The sequence below is a fragment of the Nothoprocta perdicaria genome, unplaced genomic scaffold (assembly GCF_003342845.1).
Source record: "Nothoprocta perdicaria isolate Ctin4 unplaced genomic scaffold, notPer1 scaffold_343, whole genome shotgun sequence".
Lineage (NCBI taxonomy): Eukaryota > Metazoa > Chordata > Aves > Tinamiformes > Tinamidae > Nothoprocta > Nothoprocta perdicaria.
In genome coordinates, this window is record NW_020455581.1 from 222,271 (window position 1) to 242,575 (window position 20,305).

The following is a 20,305-nucleotide window of genomic DNA, read 5'->3' on the forward strand; positions in this document are numbered from 1 at the left end:
ATGCATAAAATAAAAGGTAATAGGCATTGATCGGTATGCAACTATTTCGTTTATTTTCCAGGCTACTTTTAAAGAAGCTCTCCATTTCCCAGGACAAACAGGAGATAGAATTCACATCCCCATGGTGTTCATTGATCCACAACACCAGTTAAAAAGACAGGTCTCAGCAACTAACATAAATATAAGTATTAATAGAAAATACTGAATTTTGTTCTCTGTTGCTTCAGTAGCCCTTGTGAATTCAGTTCTCCTCACATCTAGCAGTCTTCCCTGTTTGACTTCTATATTGCTACTGTACTCTTATCTCTAAAAGAAAAAGAAATACTGCCTAATAAATTTCTCCTTTTTCAATTTCTTCTCCATTCTGTCTGTCACTCCTTTAACACAGAGGTATTTTTTAATGGAAACAAGCAATTTGACTTTACTATCTTCCTCCAGTTGCTGACAATCTAAGTTACCCTTTCCCTGCCTGCTCAAGGTCTCTACATACAATTTCAGGAATGGTTTCATGTCACCCCATATCCAGTAGCTACTGGTTATGGTAGTTACTGTACTGGTATAATACAGTATATGCTGATGCTACTGGGGAGACTGCTGATCCTGCAGAAACGGTGTAACTGCTGATCCCGTGCTCCAGCTTCACATTTAGTAATCATACAGCCTTAGGGCAAACTGCATGAGCAACATGATCCAAGAGGAAGCTCCTCATCTTTGTATCTGGGTCACACTTCTGTCATGTCACAGACTAACTGTCACAGATTGTTAGATTTCATGCAAAAGTGGCTGCATGGGCCAGTTTCTACAGGAGGAGAAGCAGGAGCTTTTGTCAGCAGCCCAATGTGACAGTGAATCAGCTGGAACAGGAAATTTCCCCCCAAGATTCACAATGATCTGATTAAGTCAGAAGTTTATTTTGGGGCTCCCCTAGGCAAGAAAGACTTTGATATCGTGGACTGAATCCAGGAGAAGGCTGCCAGTGTCATCAGGAGACTTGAGCATATGATAGGAGCAGAAGCTGACAGATGTGGCTTTGCTCAGCTGCAAAAGATAAAGTTTTGGGGCATCTTACTGCTGTCTACAGCTATCTAATGAGAAGGTGTAAATTCAGCAGCCAGACTTTTCCAAGGGGTGGAAGGACAAGACACAACAGATATAAATTGAAACATGCAAAATTCCAACTCAGTACAGGAAATAAATACACACACACACACATATACAAGCATGGTAAATGTGTTATGTAGACAGTCTGTGAAATGTCTGTTCTTGAATATACTCAAAATTCAGCTGGACATGACCCCAAGTCATGTGCTCTAGTTGGAACTGCTTTGAGCAGAGGGCTGGGCTAGATGTTATCTAAGGGTCCCTTTCAAGTTTCATGACTCTGTGATTTTATCAAGTGCACCATCCTTTTTCAAAGCAATTACTCCAAATGCATTACATTTTTTTTTTCTACTGAAAAAGGACCATAATTTGCATTTCAGCCGAGAAAGCACTGCAGGTTACAACAGTATGTTTTTTTTCTTAATTTGTTTTTCTAAGCAAAACAGAAAACAAAGATCCATCTACATATACCACCCACAAGAAATGACTGAGGAGAAAGCTTCGAGACACCATGGCTCAGCTGAGCCATTTTAGATGGCATAAGCCAATCCACAAACCACCAAAGGGAAAGAAGTAGAAAGAACTRTGAACCAAGAGCAATGAAATTCAGTAATTCAGAATCTGAACCAGGAATCACTGCCATTTTCTAATATAGCAGTAATTTAGCTGAGAAAAAAAATACAAGTGATAACACATGAAAACACAACGATAATGTTAAGGTATCCATCAAAATTCCTTTAGACATCGGCAAAGGAAAAAGTAACATTCTGAAAACCGAGTGTAAGCTCAATTCTTCCACTTACTAGCACCAATAAACCTGCCTGATTCTTTCTCCTCCATTTCATGTGCATTGGAATTAATGCACTACCCAAATCTACTGAGAGAGGTGGTGTCACAATTCACTCCTCTTTATGGTGGGAACTAGGCCAGACTGCCTTCCCTTCAGCGTGCCTGTTTGCACGAGGGTATGCTGAAATCAGCCCCAAGCTCTCTATTACCGCTTCAGGTATCACTGGAAGTTATTTAGAACTAGAACTAACTGTTGCATTTAAAGACAAAATCATGGTACCTATGAATCTATCCAGTGCTATCTTAAAATCAGCATAGGATGAAACCACACAAACTAAGGAGTAATTCTATTGCTGAGCAAGGGAYTGTAGTGATAGGCTATTTACACTGAAAACAGGGCTCTGCCTCACCCATGCTGGCACCCTAGTCCCCTGGCTAGAGCAATTACCCCTCTTAGCCCTCCAGACCTCTTTACTCACAGCACCCCCATAGCACAGGCACTGTGAGCAGCACATCCCTAGGGTTTCAGGAGCAGAATACTAAGGAAAACTAAAAATCCAGAAGAGTTGATTAAGGAGGCCAGGGGCTGCYTCATGAGCCACTCAGCTGAGGGGAGCGGCAGTCCCTCAAGAAAGGTAAACGGGCAGGTGGCCCCCGCAGCCACCCTGTTCTCATCCTTAATTACAGTCTCGACAGCGCACATTTAGTATCTGGGTCTGATTCCCTGGCCCGCAAGGAAGGGAATGAGGAGCACACCAGGCGCCAGCGGCTCCAGGCCTAGCGCCGCTCACCCCAACCACAGACCTGTGTACGCGTAAAGCACCCAGGCTTTCGAAACACGTCTCAGAGCAATGACGCAGTGAAGACGACAATAACTTTCCAAGTACTCGGGGGGTGGGAGGGAGTTTCCAGAATATTTTGGGGGCGTGACTATAAAAAAAGGYAAAAACAAGACACAAAAACAGCACTTTTCCTGGCCGGCGAAGGGGAGGGGGCGGCGGCAGCGACGCTGCCGCTCCGCGGCTGCCCAGGGCAGGCGCTACTTACAGCCCGCGTCTCGTAGAGCACCAGCTTCTGCACGGAGCTGATCATGGGGGCGGCCGCGGGCGACATGGCGGCCGCGCGGCGCCCCGGGCCCCGGCGCGGCAGCCAGCAGCGGACAGGCCGCGCACAGCGGGAGGCGCCGGCACCTCACTGCGCAGGCGCGCGCGGGGCAACGCGCAGGCGCCTGCGCCCGCTGAGGCGGCGGTGGCCATGTCGTGTGTGGGCACCGCGTCCCCTCCGTTGCCTGCGCCGCCCTTAGACTCAGCACCAGAGACAGCTCCGAAATTCTTCCCCCTCCTGSCACCCCTGGAACCATCCGGCGCGGGACGCGGCGCCGGGGGACCCCTTCCACAGCCTCCCCTGTAGCCAGTAACGGGAAGGCAGGACGCGGGGGCGGGGCGCTCCCGAGGGGGCGGGGCGAAGAGGAGGGGCGGGGCGCGGGGCGGGGCCGAGGGTTGCCGTGGTTACGCGGATACACAGCGGCGCGCGGGGCCGTTACTCCCCGCCCCCACCGCGCTCCGCGGACCGTTAAGAGCCGCGGGAAGCGCGTGAGCGGAGGGAGGCTTGGGGGGGGGGGGGGGGGTGTCTGGGCTCGTTTTGCTCGTTTTGCTCGTTTTTGTTTGCTTTTGGTTAAGTTTTTGTGCCTAAAATTCCAGGGTGGGTTATTTTTCAAAGTGTTTTCAGCCTTTTTCTGCATATCCTTTATTTTTTTTTTTTTGTCCTCAAGTGGGATTTTTATTCTAAAATAAAGAGAGACTGTGAGAGAAAGGAGGAAGCCCTTATTGCCCTGGAGAGCGGGGTGATTCTGATACCCTTTGCTTTCCAGAACTGCCTCCTCCCTTGGTAATGAATATRCTGTGTCTGTTCAATATAGGCTTTTTCATTGGAAAATGCCCTTTTTACCGAGTAGTCCCCCTTGCAGCACATTATTAGCTCAGCTCGGTTGATACATGTGTTGTTCACACATACAGTAACTGCCGTGTGTTTTATGACAGGCTTTCGTTCCTCTCAGGTTGCTCATGGCTTCGCAGGAGAAGCAACAAGCTCAGCCCTTCGCAGACATCTTTGATGAAGATGAAGCTGAGAAGTCCTTTCTGTTGTCCAAACCCACCTGCTTTGTTGTCTTTGGAAAGCCAGTAAGATGCCTGATAAGAAGTTTTGTTTTTCTCCTCAAAATACACAGCTAATGATTTTACTATTCCTTTCAAAACATTAGCTTAGTAATACTGCCAAAAGGTTTAAGGACCTACTTTTTAAACTTTACTTCTTTGTAAATCCTGCAAAATATTGTACAGATTCTGATGTATGGATTCTCCCTAAAACAGAGGAGTTGAAATCATGGCAGTGTGATTTCAATTCAGGAATGTTCAATTTCAGGAATTGAAATCATRGCATCAGTATCAGTTACTGATTCATTTGAACAAATAGAGATAAGTAGGAAAACGGCATTTATAAGACAGCGTTTGCCAACCAAGGTGCCTTCAGAGTGCCTTGCTTCCAATGTGAATGTATGATCTAGCGTAGCTTGCCCTCTGTATAGGTGTCATTTTGTCAGGTACCACAACACAGTCTGAAATGAATGCACAGAAATCTGCTTTGCACTGTCTGTCAGGTAGGGAGAAGTGGTGTGCACCTAGAACTGGCAACCAACMCCARCARCATAAACTGCCGAATCAAGCCCCAGTCCTGCTCTGTTTGCCCCACGTGGGAAGCTAATATAGACCCAGCCWCTGTGATGCCTGTAGGTATAGTCWGGTGTAGGTGCAGATTATTTAATGSAGGAATTACAATAGTGCTAAGATTCCGCAAGATTAGTGCATGTGAAAAGATGAACACTTTTCCAGTATCCAAAAGAGATCTGTGGACTAGGAAATGGCTGGGCAGGTTTTCATCATATCTTGCTTTGAGACTGAAGATAAATTTCAGTCCTCAAGAGTGTTTCATTTGAAGTTACCAACAAATCATAGCCGAGTTTCATATGGAGTTATTCAGGGGCGAGGTCTGCATAATTAGTTTGGAGGTACTCCCCTGTGTAGTTGAGTAACAGTGTATTAGCCATGCTATGAAGTATATAATAGAGGATGGTATTAAAAAGAAGTTTTGTCCAGTGAGTAACTCTGAGGCCCTAATTTGATGGTAGCTTTTAATTGCAGTTACGATATAAATAAATGATTTTTTAATGTCTAGAAATACTTTTTTTTTTCTTTCATGATGTTTTGCTTTCAAACAAATATGTATTTCTTATTTTAAGGGTTCTGGAAAGAAGACATTAGCCAAAAGACTAGCACAAATATGGAAATGCACTTTCATAGAAGGTAATTGCACACTATTTTCAGAACATTGCATTGATTTCCTATTTTTTTATTTTAGAATATCCTTTCTGTTCCCTATAGTTCGAATGACTTACTGGTGATTCTTTAAAGACTCCTGGGAAGGACCAAATAATCTTTTTTTTCATGGAAGCAGTTGACTCTTCTCTTCAAATGTAGCCAAATCACTGAAGTACGGAGAGCACTGAGGTTTGCTGATACAAACCATGAATAAATAGTAGGATCTTTATGTGTTTGTACAGTGCCTAACACAATGGGGACAAAACCTAGGACTCAGTGGCTTAGCTTTTATAGCAGTGCAAATACAAAGGAAGGAATAGAAGTTGACATATTCACATTTCTAAAACATCTTAAAAAATCCCATTTAGAAGGTGCAGTTAAGATTTCCCACCATGCGTCCGCCAGAATGCAAGATATCTCCTTTTTTTTTTTTTTTTTTTTTTTTTTTTTCCCCCGGCTTGTTTCACTTTGTAAAATGAATGCAACCTTAAGGATTGTTTTTGAAAAATGGTATGGGTACTTATTTTAGTGGCATGTAAATGTGAAAGACTTGCAGAAACATTGTGACATGACATCAATGTCATGCATGGGGGCAGAAGATGGGTCTTTGAATCTGAGTGGTCTCAAACTTAGTATGAATTTTAGATAATTTTAGATATAGGGAATAGGTTTTTAAAAAGTTATGTTTAAGGCAGATTTTTTTTTGTGTTTGTTTTGAACAATTGTCTTTTTGGAAGTGTTTAAGCTCAAATATTCCTCTCCATATTTTTCAGCAGTAATGCTAATATGATGTGAATTGAACCATTTACCTGTAGTATTTATAGGTCTGTTTTTTTCAAATATCTACCTGGACATTTCCAGAAGGCATCTTATTTTGGATGGACAAAATAAAATAATGGCCCTCAATACAGTGGCTGTCAATTCAGAAGTAGTCTGGCTTGCTACTCTGTGCTATTTAATCTTAAAATGTGCTTGGAACACACATGCACACTCGTGTCTATCTATATATATGTACATTTGTAAGCGTACATCTCCACATAAAATACAGAATTTTTAAACTGTTTTAATTTCATTCTTGTCTGATGTGCTTCTTCAGCTTCAGAAGTAATTCAAGAGAATATTCGTGAAGAAACAGAAGATGGGCTTAAGGTAAAATAATCTTATCTTAATCTAATAGAAAATGTTGTCATATTCTTGACTCGTGCAATATAAAAGACTGCTTCACATTCCACTTTAGTGTCAAGAATTGCTGTTTAGAGGTCAAAGCGTTTCTGAAGAACTGGTTACAAAAATGATTCTGAAAAAGATTGAGTCACCGGAAGTTGCTCATTTTGGTAAGTATATATTTATAGCCTAAATGTCTGAGAATGTGCTTGCTAGAATTTGACTTTGTCACTCTTCACTTACATTACTGCTCTAGTATTATATATTTTCAGTTGGACTGTTGCACCTCTTCTTGTGTTCCTTAGGCTGTGGAATATCCGTAAACTGAGAATACTCTCAGGTTATGTCTTAGGGCTTAACCTACAGGAAGTCAAAAAGTGTCATGCCAATCCAATGTTGTGTTAATTCTGAAGGAAAGAATTTGCCCATGATTCTTTTGTGATTATCACTTGCCGGTATTAAATGTTGTGAAAAGATTTGGACTTTCAAATACAGAAATTTGAGCTTGAATACTCCTATAACAAAAAATTACTGGCAAAAATATTTTAGATGTTTAGCATACTGAAAGAGAGGGAAGACAAGTTATTTAAAATGCAAAGTATTAAGTATGTTTTTTAGCAACTTCATTTATTCTCTATTAAGTTAAATGAGGTTTTGGTGATGGAAGTAACTCCTGAGAAAAGATGATATAACTGGAGCATGTTGAAATTAATGCTACATGTTCTTGCTAGTGTCTGAAACTGCTTTCCTAAAGACAAAACTGATAATTAAATGGAAATCAGGGAAAAGAAAATATCATTGCTTTTTCTAATGCTGACTTTTATTGAAAATTTCCATTATTAGAGAGAGGCAAGCATAGTGCCAGATGATGCCATATCTCTTTTTCTCTGAGAACTAGCAAACTTGTATGAACTTTTGGATATGATGAGTTTTTTTCCTTCTCTGGAGACAGACTCACATCAGTTTTACAGAGAGGCATGCTTGCCTTGTGTAGCTAGACTTTGAAAATAGTAGGTGAAAGACAGAAGTGGTTAAGAAGCAAAAGAAGAGTTGATGAGCATATCTGTATTTTAAGGTATTCTAGGTAAAAAATTACTGTTTGATAGTTGTCTTAAGCAAAGTTTGTCATTGTTCATTTTCCTACAGCACTATCAGACTAGGGTCAAAAACCCCTTCAAGAACACACAGTTTGGGGCAATCTATTCACATACACTGTTTACCCTCACCGTCTTCTCATATCAGCTGCTGTTCTGCAGGCCACATTGCCATGCAGAGGCTGTGCAAACTACCCACACCCCACTAGCAGTTAAAATCTTCTCMATGTGTCAACAATTTAGAATCCAGGATTTTCACTCCACAGGGGAATGACTCAACATGACCCTCTTGCTTGCTTATGCTCTTGCACAATTTCTACATCTTCTCTGGACGGTGGCCARGGGTTCGGATATTGCCTGAAGCCGGGAGTTCAGATATCCCTGAGTACTCTCTGAGCGCTGGAGTGCTCAGATGAGCACTCTAATGCTAGGAATGGGCTGTTCCCACCACCATGTCTGTCASGAATAGCTGTTGTCTTTGCCAGAGGACTCAGCGTTGCGGATCATGAGTGAGTGGGTGCTTGCCAGGCTAGGTGTCTCACTAGGCATCCTCTGTGCTTAGCATCTCCTTTTGAGAGAAATGAATGTGCAGGCACGCTGCATGTCCCATAGAAGAGTTCAGACTCCCTTTATTGTCCGTAGAGGTGAAGGCTGTACTTAAAAAAAATAAATAAATAAAAAAAATAAAAAATAATAATAAAAAAATAGACTCCTAGTTTAAATGCTGTGTATCATAGTTTGGCGACATTTCTGCAATGCCTTTCACAGTGCCTTTTTAATGGCAAAAGCAGTCACTAAAAGCTGATTTTAGTTGCTGTAATGCTCATGTTAAGCACATGAAGCAGGCGTCTGAGTATGAACTTTAATGTCCACATAGTCCTTATCATTTTAAACTTCCTGTCTAAGTTAACAGACTTTGAGAGTCCTATGCAAAGCTGAATACAGTGCACCTATTTTTGCTTTTTTTTTTTTCTTATAATAGTGGAACAATTTTTAACCACTTACACAATATGTAGATGTTTTGCTTAAAGGAGTTCAATATAACTGGACAGTATATTTGACATAACCTTATAAAAGATGTATTTAACAAAATGTATTTGACAGGTTATATTCTCTGTGGATTTCCTTCTCTCTCAGAGGAATACATGACTATTCCACAACAAATAGAGAAAATAAAAAATCTAAAATTAAAAGCAGATTTCCTGATTAATATTAAGGTAATGTCATCTTTAGTAGTTTGCTAGTCATATTTCTAGTTATTAGTAGACTCATATGCTGCATAAATCAAAAGATAATATTTTCTCCTGTACATTTGAGTATAATATTCAGTGATATTCTGTGATATTTATTGAGGTTTTAAGAATATTTTTCCTTTTATAGTGGAATGGAATCATACTAGTTTATTATGTAATAAGCACTGATCATGTAAAATAGTGAGCATTTCCTATCACTTTTATAGGAGTTAAAATCTCTGACTCTCTTAGGTTAAGTTTCTAGAAATAGTTAGAAGAGATAGGTTTTCGGGAAAAGAAAACTTTGAATATTATGATCACTATGCCATTTTGGATGCATGCAAATCTCCCTTTCGTGTCTACTTAGACACTTTCAGATAAAAAATGTTCACATATTTGAGTGAGAAAGCAAATTGTTTTATGTTTTGCTCACTGAGTTTGAAACTGTCATGGCTCTATTTTACTCTGTAGAAATAATTTTTCCCTGAGTTTAACAACTTCTATGTTTTCTTTTTATCTTAGGTTGCTCACAATATGTTTGGAGGATAGGGATTAAGAGGGGGGGAATGATTTTTTGTTGTGCCCTCCCTTCAAACTCCATAACAGAATTTCAAAATATCCATGTTAAGACCACATTCAAATTGATCTGTGTTTAATGTAACACTAAACTTGTATTTGAATGTCTTTTTGTAGAAAGACCTGTGGTTATTCTTACCGTGCTCCCAGTTGCTGAATGCCTTTAGCCTCTGATTCAGCACTGCTATGTTTCTGGGTGATAGTACAGCTCTGAGAGGTAAAATTGGTARCTTGCTCAGGACTAAACCTCTTTGGAATGGGTTGCAAGAGTAATCACAAGCCTGTCTGCAAAAGGCTTTTATCCAGCAACTAATACCTGCATATAGCTAGCATGGCAAAATGTGAATATAAGTAGCAGTTACACTCCTGATGTGGAATATAAATTCCACAGAAAACTTGCAGAAAACTGCAAGAATTAAGCCTCTCTTTGCACTTAGTAACTTTGCTTCTGTTGGAAGTTTCATATTTACCTTGAAAGTTATTTAAGAAGATGTTTATGAATCCAAATATTTACCAAACAGCCCCCCATATTTTGCAGTTTAAGGAAGAAGTTAGTGTTATTGTAGCACCACAATGAGCATGTGATTTCCTTTTAATCATTCCTTGCTAGTGTTCAGACTTCGACTTATGCAAAAGATTATCTGGACAAAGACAGCGTCCTGATTCAGGGCAGCTATATCAGAAGAACCAGTGGGATCCTAATGTTATTGAAAAACTTAAGAAAATGAAAGATGARCGTAAAGACGAGAGTGAAGAAGAACTGGAAGAGCAGGAAGAAGAAGTGGTAACAGCTGCTAATCTAACTTTAATTCTATTCCGTTTTAAGAGATTTGAGATAATATTTAAATAGTTTTTTAAATGGCAGCAAGTGATGATTATTGTGTACTTAGTCCTGGATTCAGTCTCTAACTTAGAAGACACTAAACTGTTGCTGTAAGTTGAAAGAGTGAATCGGGAGATTGAAAGAGTGTATCAGGAGAATGGTGACTCTGTGTTGCTCTGCTCTCTGTTCTTCTGTATAAGCATCTGTGATTAGTCAATCTTGGGGATAGGATTTTAAGCCAAAGGGAATTATGGGGCTAAAGAAATACAGAAGTTCTTGATTTCTATTGTTATAACACGGTTTTACTATTTTTTTGTGGTATGTTAACTTGCTTTGGTGTTAGAATGCAATGAATACAGGTTTTTTTCATATTTTAGTTTTGGGTTCGTTGGGTAGCATTGGTTTATGAAGTTGGCCAAAGACTTGTCAATGCAAGTTCCAGGCACGTTTCTATCAGTTCCTAGCAAGTGTACTTCATCAGGACAAGGATCACTATTAGCTAGTTAATTCATATTGCAGTAATTTTCTGGGAAGYTACTTTATCTATCAACTTTTGAGTATAGACAAAATTTAGTTTAGTACATTATTTTGTTTCTGTGTCTTGAAATATTTAAATTTTTATTCTTCAGATTGCAGAAGATCCATTTGAAATGTCAAGAATTTTGCCTGAGTTAGTTCAGAGGCCTGAAGATATTCGTGAAAATGCTGAGGAAAGAGTTAGGATATACAAGGACATAATGCTCCRTCCTTTGGAAGTAAGAAAAAGCAAAATACTATGATGCTGCATAACAGAAGGTTATTTAAAATATCTTACCCTATTCCCATGCTTTCTTGGGAACTAAGATTTATTTTACGGAGGTGGACACATGTCATGGTTCAACATATGTGCCAGTTTTGAAATTTATACTGAAATGAATGATATAGCTGTCATTTGTAGATGTTGTTGGTAGTTTAGAGTCAAGATAAAGTAATCCATTTTGAGTTTTAAAATAGAAATGCACTAGTAATATTTTGTTAAACCTAGCAAGTGACACATTTGAAGCACATCATAACTATTAGTAGAGTCCATTTAACATGCAATCCTCTAAGGATTCTACTTGTCATATTTATTCCCACAGGTTTCCCTTCTTCACTTGCTTCATTGCCTGCAGTTTTATATACCCAATAATGAGCTCCTACGTTTGCTTTATCTTCAGTTTTGTTTCTACAGATTTCTACTTGATTATTTTTCTCTCTAGATCTAGAACCTGWTTTTGTGCCTTCTGCCTGTCTTCTTTTCATAACCACTTGCCCAAGGTTTATAGGATGATCTAGAGTATGTTGCAGTTCTTTCTCCATTGTTGAGAGATGGCTGCTGCTACAACATCTCCAGAACAAGACAGAAGAGAGAGCTTCTTGCCTATAACCACAAGCATGGACTAGTTGGCTACACTCCAAATCCCAAAGAACAGAGAATTTTATTTTTTTTTTTAAATTTTACAATTTTACATTCTTTCCAGTGTTATATATGTTGAAGTTTCAAGAAAAAAAGTGGTCACAAAAGACAAAATGTAACATCTGTTTGAAAATATGCCTCATTGATGTCATAAGCCTCCACTTAGCTCTATRATAAATATAGTAACTTTCTGTGGTGACCACAGATATAAGAATATTTAAACACTCACAAGAGGGAGTTACAGCCCTCAGATCACAGAGAGTAAAGGATGGATTTTGGATTAGTTTGAAAACCACTAGCTGAAAAGTCTTATTTAGGCATTTAGTGGTTCACTAAAATACTGAATGAACCCAAGGATCTGAGTGAGTTAGAGGTTTGGATGATTAAGTATGGAAAGAAAAGGCTTATAAAATGTTAACTTTGCATTGAATTGGGATAGACAGAAAGAACTTTGTAGGACAGACTTTACTTTCTAGGATGAAACTGAGTAGAAATGTACTGAYCTCAGTACTGTAGACAGTCTGAGAATACAGCTAATTTTAAACCGATTCAATAAACATGGTATAGTGCACAAAAGAAATACTGGGATATACTATTAATATAATATTAATACTGATAACTGCCCTAATACCGGTGGTGGTGACCTGGTGGACAACAAGTTGACCATGAGCCAGCAACGCGCCCTTGTGACCAAGAAGGCCAATGGGATGCTGGGGTGGCAGGATATTAGGCCAAGTGTAGCCAGCAGGTCCAGGGAGGTGACCCTTGCCCTCTGCTCAGCCTTGGTAAGGCCAYATCTGGAGYCTAGTTCTAGGCTCCCCAGTACAAAAGGGGATCTACTGGAGAGAGTTCAGAGTAGAGCTATGAAGATGATTAGGAGGTTGGAACATTTCTCCTATGAGGAGAGGCTGAGAGCTGGGCCTAAACAAGAGAAGGCCAAGAAGTGATCTTATSAATTTGTATAAATACCTTARGRGAGGGTGTCAAGATGATGGGGACAAGCTCTTTGCAGTGGTGGCCAGCGAYAGGACAAGACGCAATGGCCACAAAATGAAGTACAGGTCCCTTCCAATCTTAATCATTCTGTAATTCTGTATGTAAGCAGAAGACAAATTACWACTTTCTGGGTAGAAGAATATTAGAAAGAACCAGTCAGTTGTTATCTACCAAAGTTAGGAAAGATAATTTAATTTGCAGTGTAGAATACTTAGGCTAGATGCTAGCAAATATGCTCTGTCCACAAGAGTAATGAATAGGTTACTTGAGAAAGTTGCAGAGTCACCTTCACTAGCCTTTTTCAGAGCTGGGTTTAAACAAATATCTCTTGGTAATGGAGGGAGCATTCTTGATTCCCTCCCTATAGTCTATAATAAAGTCTATAATTTACTGATAGAAAAAAAATGGAAATAAGAAAAAAAATCTAATATATTGCTCCAAAATTAGGGAAATATAGAGTTGGGGCCAAAATTAAAACTTTGGTCTCATGGCTGATATTTCCAAGATATCTATTAATTAACRTTATCACCACTTCCCATTGGGGAATTAAGTACTGGCATTAACTAGGCGATTTGAATTCATACATCAAAAGCTACTAGATTATTTGTGGCTATTTTGGGTTTGTCCTAAATTTTCTAATCTGAATTCTGAACCCATTGTATTTATAATTTTTTAATTCTCTCTGCATTTATTGATCACTTATTAAAATATAAAAACATCTGCCAAGAAACTTCTAAGTGATCAGCCTAGTGAAAATTGGTTGTCCACAGGAAAGCCTGTAGACTACAGGAGTCCAGCTTTTGATATTTATAGGAAGAGAATAAGCTTGAATGTCATTATCAGTTTAACTGTTTATTCAGTTAAAGAACATGTCTTCATTCTTAAATAGGACTTGATGGCTGAGCAGGATTCTCTATATCTTATTGAACTGGATGGAAATAAGCAACCAAATGATCTCTTTGCAGTAAGTAAACTATGCGCCAGGTTAAAGAACTTCCATTAAAAAATAATTATCAATTCTGTAGATTTTTTTTTCACTTGGCAACATTCTAAGTTGAATATAAAACTCACTGATTTCAAAACAACACCTTTGAAATACCTGCTTTTGTTGTTATGTTAAAAGAATATAAGGAATATATAAAAGAATACTTCGCCACTCAGCCCAAGTTTCCATATATGTTAAACAAGAATATTCCCAGGCAGACTACAACCTATTTTGTACTATGTCCGTATATTTCTTGTTCTTTATATCCTGTATCAGTTTCAAATATCATTATTAACCCACAAAATCAGAACATTTTCAGCRAGACATCTATAGAATTGGTTTCGTGTGTTGGTGCCTGAAATAATGAAGAAATATTTATGGTCTGTAATACTGTTTTACAATTAAATTGATTTTTTTCCTTTTTCTAGTCTTTGTATCTAGATTTCCAGCTCATGATGTAGCAATTCATTCTGCATATTGAAAATCATAATGATAAATTTTGAAGATAATTTCTCCCTTTTTCTCAGAAGTAAATTATATTAGATCAGAAAGTATGAGTGTGAAAAAGGAGAAGCAAGAGATTGTTTTTGATGATGTAGAAAGTGAGCTGCCCTTGGACATTTCCCTCCCTCATTGGAAAGAAATTTAATCTGTTGCAATTTTGCAAGTATTTAATTTTACAGTTAGTTTTATTATCACAAATATTCCTATATGCACAGAATAATAATTAAAAAAAACCACAAAAACTATTTTTGCAGAGACAAAAGACCAAATTGCTGAAAGACAAAATTTCATTATTTATAATCTGTCAGCATCACAGCAGAAGATTTATACCAAAGACAGTACAGGTGTGCAGTGAATCCAACCATCTTACCAGTGAGTAAGGCAGAGATGTTGTGAAGATAGCCCAGTTGTGAAAAAAGTCACTTTTTCATTTTAAGAATACTTGCAATCAAGCAAAATTGCATTTAAGAAATATTTCARTTAAATATAATATCACCTGATTCTCATTGGCAGACTTCCCATTTAAATACTTTTTAAAAGAAGTATCCCAAAGGTGGATTATCGCCAAGTCTGAATAGTAATCTGATCTCCTGGAGACAAYTCCCATCCCCAACTTTTATCAACCCTATTGGCACAGAGTGGAGCTCATCTGAAGATTTCCACTGCTTGGTCGGAGAGAATCCTTCAGTCTATCCCTTGGGAGGACTAGGGATTCACAGCATATAAGGACAGAACTAGGAGGTTTTGATTCATCATTTTGTACAGTCTTTATCTACCAAACAGCTTGAAGGAACTTAATAATAAGCATGGCCCCAAGTTATGACTTGGGGCTTAGTGTATATGTGGCCATTACATAAATAATAAGTAAGTAATAACAAAAACAAAAGCATTTGTGATACTTTCAGATCACAAAAGCAGTTTTGATTGGTGCTTAGTCAAAAGTTGTTCTCTTTKCAGTCAGTGGTAGCCCGACTTCAGTCTATGGGTGTTCGAAATGCAGCTCCTATAACTAGACTTCAAAGTCAGCAAGAAGAAACATTAGAGGGACTGGAAAATGTAAGTGTATTTTTTTTCCTRAAATTTTATCATTATAGAAATGTATTTTTTAATTTTCTGCTGTCTTCTTATATTTGTTTCATTGCAAGCAACTTGTTTTATCATGTAATATGGGCTTTGTTGGTTCTTGATTTTCCAGAAATGTGAACTTAAAACCATCCTGGAACTGAAATTCAGCTAAAACAGCGTGGAAAAAGTTATTTTTATTTCTTTATGATAAAATTTTGAACAAATGTTTGTTTTAACAATGGATTGAGGGTGAACGCCATTCTTCCAGGGAAATAAAGACACTTTAGCAAAAGGATAATAATTTCTCCAGCTGACTCATCTCAGGCTTAAATATTTCCTGAAAGAGAAATATATCATGCTAATGAAAATATAACGGCATCCTGCATAGCTGAAAACCCATACATTTTATTTTCAGTGATTTATTAGAAATAAGACAAATAAGTGTTATATTTTGCCTGAATCATATCAGTAATATTTTTTACCTTTTCCAAGTAAAAATGGAAGTCACTGGGTACATGTTATATATATATAACTACCTGCTTTTATCTTCTGCTTTTTTTCATGACAACTTCAAATATATAAATGGTATTATGACTGAGGAGACCCTATTGATTGTGGTTATGCTTTCAGAGCATWAAAAAAAAAAATCTTTTTTTCCTAGTACCCATCAAATTCACCGATGAAGGACTTTTTGTGCCAGATTATGTCCATATCTATTTTTCAGTTCATGTGTTTAATAACTGTCAATATATCTATTAATTTGAATCTTCAACTTGTCAAGTGCTCTCTTGAGCTGATGCAAATTTAGTATCCACAGTATCCCCTCCAAGGTCAGGGAGTTCTGCAGCTTAATCATACAGACTGCACAGAATTACTTCTCTTTGTAGAATTGGCTTTTTCTAACTCACTGTMCTCTGGTTTAATATTTACTGTTTTAATGCCCAGCGTGTTAGTCCCTAATGGTCCTCCTGCAGTTCTTCATAGCCAGCATTTTTCCTTACTACTATGAATAATTTAGCATCGCTATAAACTCTATGATTTACTCACTATTGAACTTCTTTAAACCTTCTATTAGACATATTCCTATCCCTTGACATTTCTGCATACCTAGAAGAGAGATTTTAGCCTTTTTATTCTCCATCAGATCTCTGTCTATTCTTCATCAGTGTTATGAGAAATAATCTTAGCCATTTTCTCCCTTCCTCAATAATTCATTGAGTTATATATCTTCATTTTTTAAGCTTTTGAAACTAATTAATGAAGTCTACAAGAACTATTTTAAGTACTAGTTTTAATAAATAAAATTTTAAAACTAAATAATTTCTCCTTAAGATTGTCTTGCAGTTCTGAAAAAAAAAAAAAATCATAGTTTAATTATGTTTGGTTGCTTTCCAGAAGAATATTTATTTTAAAAAAAGAAAAAAGACCAAGTTATATAACATATTATTTATATAACATTTTAGAAAAAAATATACATACATTTTATTATTACTGTTTTAATAAACAGGATGAACTTTTCCGGGTTCTCTCATCTTGCAAACTAATAGCAAACAGATACCGATGGCGTAGAAGCAGGTGGGGACAAGCGTGTCCTGTGGCTCTTAAGGAGGGTGATATTGTAATGGGGATACCAGACTTGGCTGTCAGGTTAGTGGAATTTGGAATAAGTGATTCTTATTTGCATTTCATAAGACAACTGTCTATACCTGTTGGCTTTTTTTTTTTTTTTTTTTTTGGTTTTTAGTTTTCTAGGTAAAATGTATGTACTATCCTCCTCAGAGGCCTTGAAAACATTTATGTTGAATCCGCGGCCTTACTTGCTACCACCAATGCCACTTCCTCCTTGTAAAGTACTAGTATTTGGCCCCCCACTGTCTGGAAGAACAACCGTTTGTAACCTGATTGCGAACAAGTACCATGGAAAGGTGAGTAGATAAATGCCTTTTGTAACAAGGGGATACGCTCGCACCCTGGAACCGGTTAGATTCATGGTGGATCCTTAAATACACATCGTAAATGGAAATATTACAGAAGAAATATACTAATTCAGTGAAATTCTGTCATTTCCCCCCATGTGAGATATATAGACAAACATTTATTTGTGAAACTTAYATGTCTTAACACAAGAATACACTAAGTATTTGTTGTATCTAAGAGTTAAATTGCATTAGAAATTGGAAATTACTTTGTACACAACTATACTTGAACTATAAGTATTTTTTTTCTGAAATACAGGAAGCTTTTCCAAACTCATTTTACTGTATAGCTGTTGGATCAGGTGCTGTATGTCTCTTCTGCATTTTTTTTTTCTTTTTCAAATAACTTCATTAGGTTCTTGACATGGTCAAACTAATTCAACCCCACATAGAAGAGTCAAGACAAAAAAAGATTAAAATGCAAAAGGAAACAATAAAAACATCCCAAAAAGCAGAGAAAGCTAGATTTGAATTAGAAGAAGTGCCACAAGAACAAGGTGATTAAGGTGTTCCATGGTCTTTGAAGCTATATTATTTGCGTTTTTTTCTTTTTATTTAACCGAAGAAATTCCTCTCACTTGTCAATATTTTATACTGTTTTAAAATACTACAGAAGCTGTTACTGATATTGTATGTTAAATTGAACTAAAAGATCATGAAGTGAAAGCAATAGTTGAGCAGAACTCAATGCTTTTGAAATTATGAAGTGTAAATAACCTGGAGCTGAGAGTCACAAACATGTGAGGAAGCTTTATAAGCTCCTTTTGCAAGCACTAATAATTCAGAATCACAGGATGGTGAGGGTGAGAAGGGACCACTGGAGATAATCAAGTCCAATGGCCCTGCTCAAGCAAAGCCACGTAGAGYAGGCCTCCCAAGACCTGTATTACTGAACATATCCAAAGATGGAGACTTTCTGGGCAACTTGTTCCAGTGCTCTGTAACCCTTGCAGTAAGTAAGTTTTTCCCTACGTTCAGAGGGACCTTCCTGTGTTTTAGTTTGTGCCCATTGTCTCTTTTCCTATTRCTGGGYACCACTGAGAATGAGTTCTCAGTGCACCTCCTCAGTTCTCAGTGCACCTCAGTGCACAGGTAGAGCCACTTGCTTCTAATCTTGTCTGTTGCAAGGGATRGGAGAGTATCCAGAAGGTGTGTTGGGGGGATCATATAGACTGGGAGGCTGTGGATGGAGAGGTGAAGGCTGAGATGTTACTGATGTAGTTTTCTATGAATTTAATGTTTTCATAGCCCCGGCAGATTTCCAAGAATTTACTAGTGACAAAGAAGCAGATGGTTCTGAAGAAACTGTTAAATCTGGAGAAGGAACAGACTTGAACGAGAATCTTACTGTTGTAAAGTCTGACATGACCCGAGAAGGTAAAAAAAAAAAAACCCTAGCTATTCTCAGCATGCCATTCCATGCTTTCAGAGTGCCTTACAGATTAAATAGCCAAACGATGACCACCTTTTCCCCACTTGCATTTGTAGGACTGTTTTAAACTTTTTTTTTTTACTTTTTACTGATATTTTTGAGAAACATAAAATGAAACGGTGAATTTTGTCACTGAAAGATAGCTGGGATATTTAACCAGTTAATACTATGCCTCTGTATAAGGGGAAAAAAAACTCCCACTGCTTGTACAGAAGCTGAACATGTATTTGGATGAAAAATTGTTTTTTTTTTCATTTATATATCTTTTAATAGCATAAGATTGTTTAAACAGTTTTTAATYAGAAAGGAGAGAAAGTGTTAGTTCACACATAAACAGAAGACATAAGTGAAAAGAGGATCTGAATTCAGGAGTAGGAGTTTTTGCCACTCTAATATGAGGAACTTAAAAGTATGTTAAGTTTTAATTAACCAGGACAAGTGGTGAATGTTTTAAAAAATAAAGTTTTAGGTGGGGAATTACTTACAATTTTAAATAACTATACTCTCAATTAATGCTGTAATGTATTGCATAGAGCATAGTAAAAGAGTGAAGTTTAGCTTGAAGAAAAGGACRAGTAAATATGGATAAAATGCAGGTAAACATAACATGAAGAAACTCTCTTCAGTCAGTTTATTTTCATAAAAAAAAAAATGTATAGGGTGACATTTCTTTCCAAATTATATTCTTCACATAATGGAGTGGAACTTCTAGAGAGGGTCTAACATAGAGCGACAAACATGATTAAGGGACTGCAGCGTCTATCATATGAGGAAAGACTAAGCGAGCTGGGCTTGTTTAGCCTGGAGAAGACTGAGAAGAGATCTTGTCAATATGTATAAGTACTTGAGGGGAGAATGTAAAGAAGATGAGGCCTCATCTCAGTGGTGGCCAGTGATAGGACAAGGGGYAATGGGTGTAAGTTGAAACCCARGCAGTTCCATCTCCATGTGAGGAGGAACTTCTTCCCTGTGAGGGTGCCAGAGCCCTGGCACAGGCTGCCCAGGGAGGCTGTGGAGKCTCCTTCTCTGGAGGTCTTCCCAACCCGCCTGGATGYCGCCCTGTGCCCCGTGCTCTGGGTGTCCCTGCTGGAGCAGGGGGTTGGACTACATGATCTCTAGAGGTCCCTTCCAACCTCAACCCTTCTGTGATTCTATGATAATAATTCTTGCAATTCCTGTAATCAGTTTTTCACTGAACTATGCTATCATTTTATAAAATTAGAACGTAAATAAAAACTAACTCTGAATGTTCTCTCAAAAATCTGAACAATTACAGTACATTGCATCAGCAATTAATAATCAAATATAAATCCAATAGGAGTGACTTATCCATTCTTTAGAATGCAGATGTCTTGATTGTAAATGATATATTATCTTGACCTATGATTTGTATTAATTTTTAAATTCATCTTGTCAACAGTTTCATTTAGACTCCTGCAAGAACTTCAAAGATGCTGCAGGTGAAATGATATTGAAACAGTATTTCATTYACCTTTCACAGTGTAATATTTTACAGGTGTTTTGTTTGTTTTCRTTTGAATGAAACAGCAAAGACATTTGTGAAGAGTTTAAAAGAAATCTATATTAAAAATATGGTGTTTTTTTATTTTTATTTTTCAACTGCAACAAAAGAATCATTGTTAGCAATGCCAGAGATAACTTCTGACCATCYGGAAGTTCAAGCAATGGCAGAAGAAGCTGTAGAAAGTGCATCAGAATCTGAAATTACACTGTCACCTGAAATATATGCTGAAGTACT

The 20,305-nt window shown here is 37.9% G+C and overlaps 3 protein-coding genes across 5 annotated transcripts in view; 2 read left to right on the forward strand and 1 right to left on the reverse strand.

Annotated features, from left to right (window-relative positions):
- Positions 1–3,006, reverse strand: part of FIG4 (FIG4 phosphoinositide 5-phosphatase) — a 61,387-nt gene extending 58,381 nt beyond the window's left edge. Inside the window, exon 1 of the mRNA XM_026043970.1 lies at positions 2,938–3,006. Coding sequence (XP_025899755.1) covers positions 2,938–3,003 — 66 coding nt within the window. The 5' untranslated portion in view covers positions 3,004–3,006. The remainder of the gene's footprint in view (positions 1–2,937) is intronic.
- A 665-nt stretch (positions 3,007–3,671) lies between these two features.
- On the forward strand, positions 3,672–20,239 carry LOC112951325 (adenylate kinase 9-like). Of its 3 annotated transcripts, none has more exons than XM_026043986.1 (14): positions 3,672–3,777; positions 3,947–4,070; positions 5,186–5,249; positions 6,361–6,413; positions 6,502–6,598; positions 8,627–8,739; positions 9,941–10,114; positions 10,783–10,908; positions 13,474–13,548; positions 15,031–15,129; positions 16,646–16,785; positions 16,883–17,063; positions 18,363–18,491; positions 20,179–20,239. In XM_026043986.1, the coding sequence occupies exons 2-13, from the start codon at positions 3,954–3,956 to the stop codon at positions 18,447–18,449; spliced, it is 1,326 nt and encodes a 441-aa protein (XP_025899771.1). In that variant the 5' UTR covers positions 3,672–3,777; positions 3,947–3,953; the 3' UTR covers positions 18,450–18,491; positions 20,179–20,239. The 3 variants fall into 3 exon arrangements, with proteins under 3 accessions (XP_025899771.1, XP_025899774.1, XP_025899773.1); XM_026043989.1 differs by having other exon boundaries at positions 8,660–8,739; XM_026043988.1 differs by lacking the exon at positions 20,179–20,239 and adding an exon at positions 19,967–20,152.
- LOC112951311 (adenylate kinase 9-like) overlaps positions 18,479–20,305 on the forward strand; it is a 40,318-nt gene continuing 38,491 nt past the window's right edge. Inside the window, exon 1 of the mRNA XM_026043966.1 lies at positions 18,479–18,491. Coding sequence (XP_025899751.1) covers positions 18,479–18,491 — 13 coding nt within the window. The remainder of the gene's footprint in view (positions 18,492–20,305) is intronic.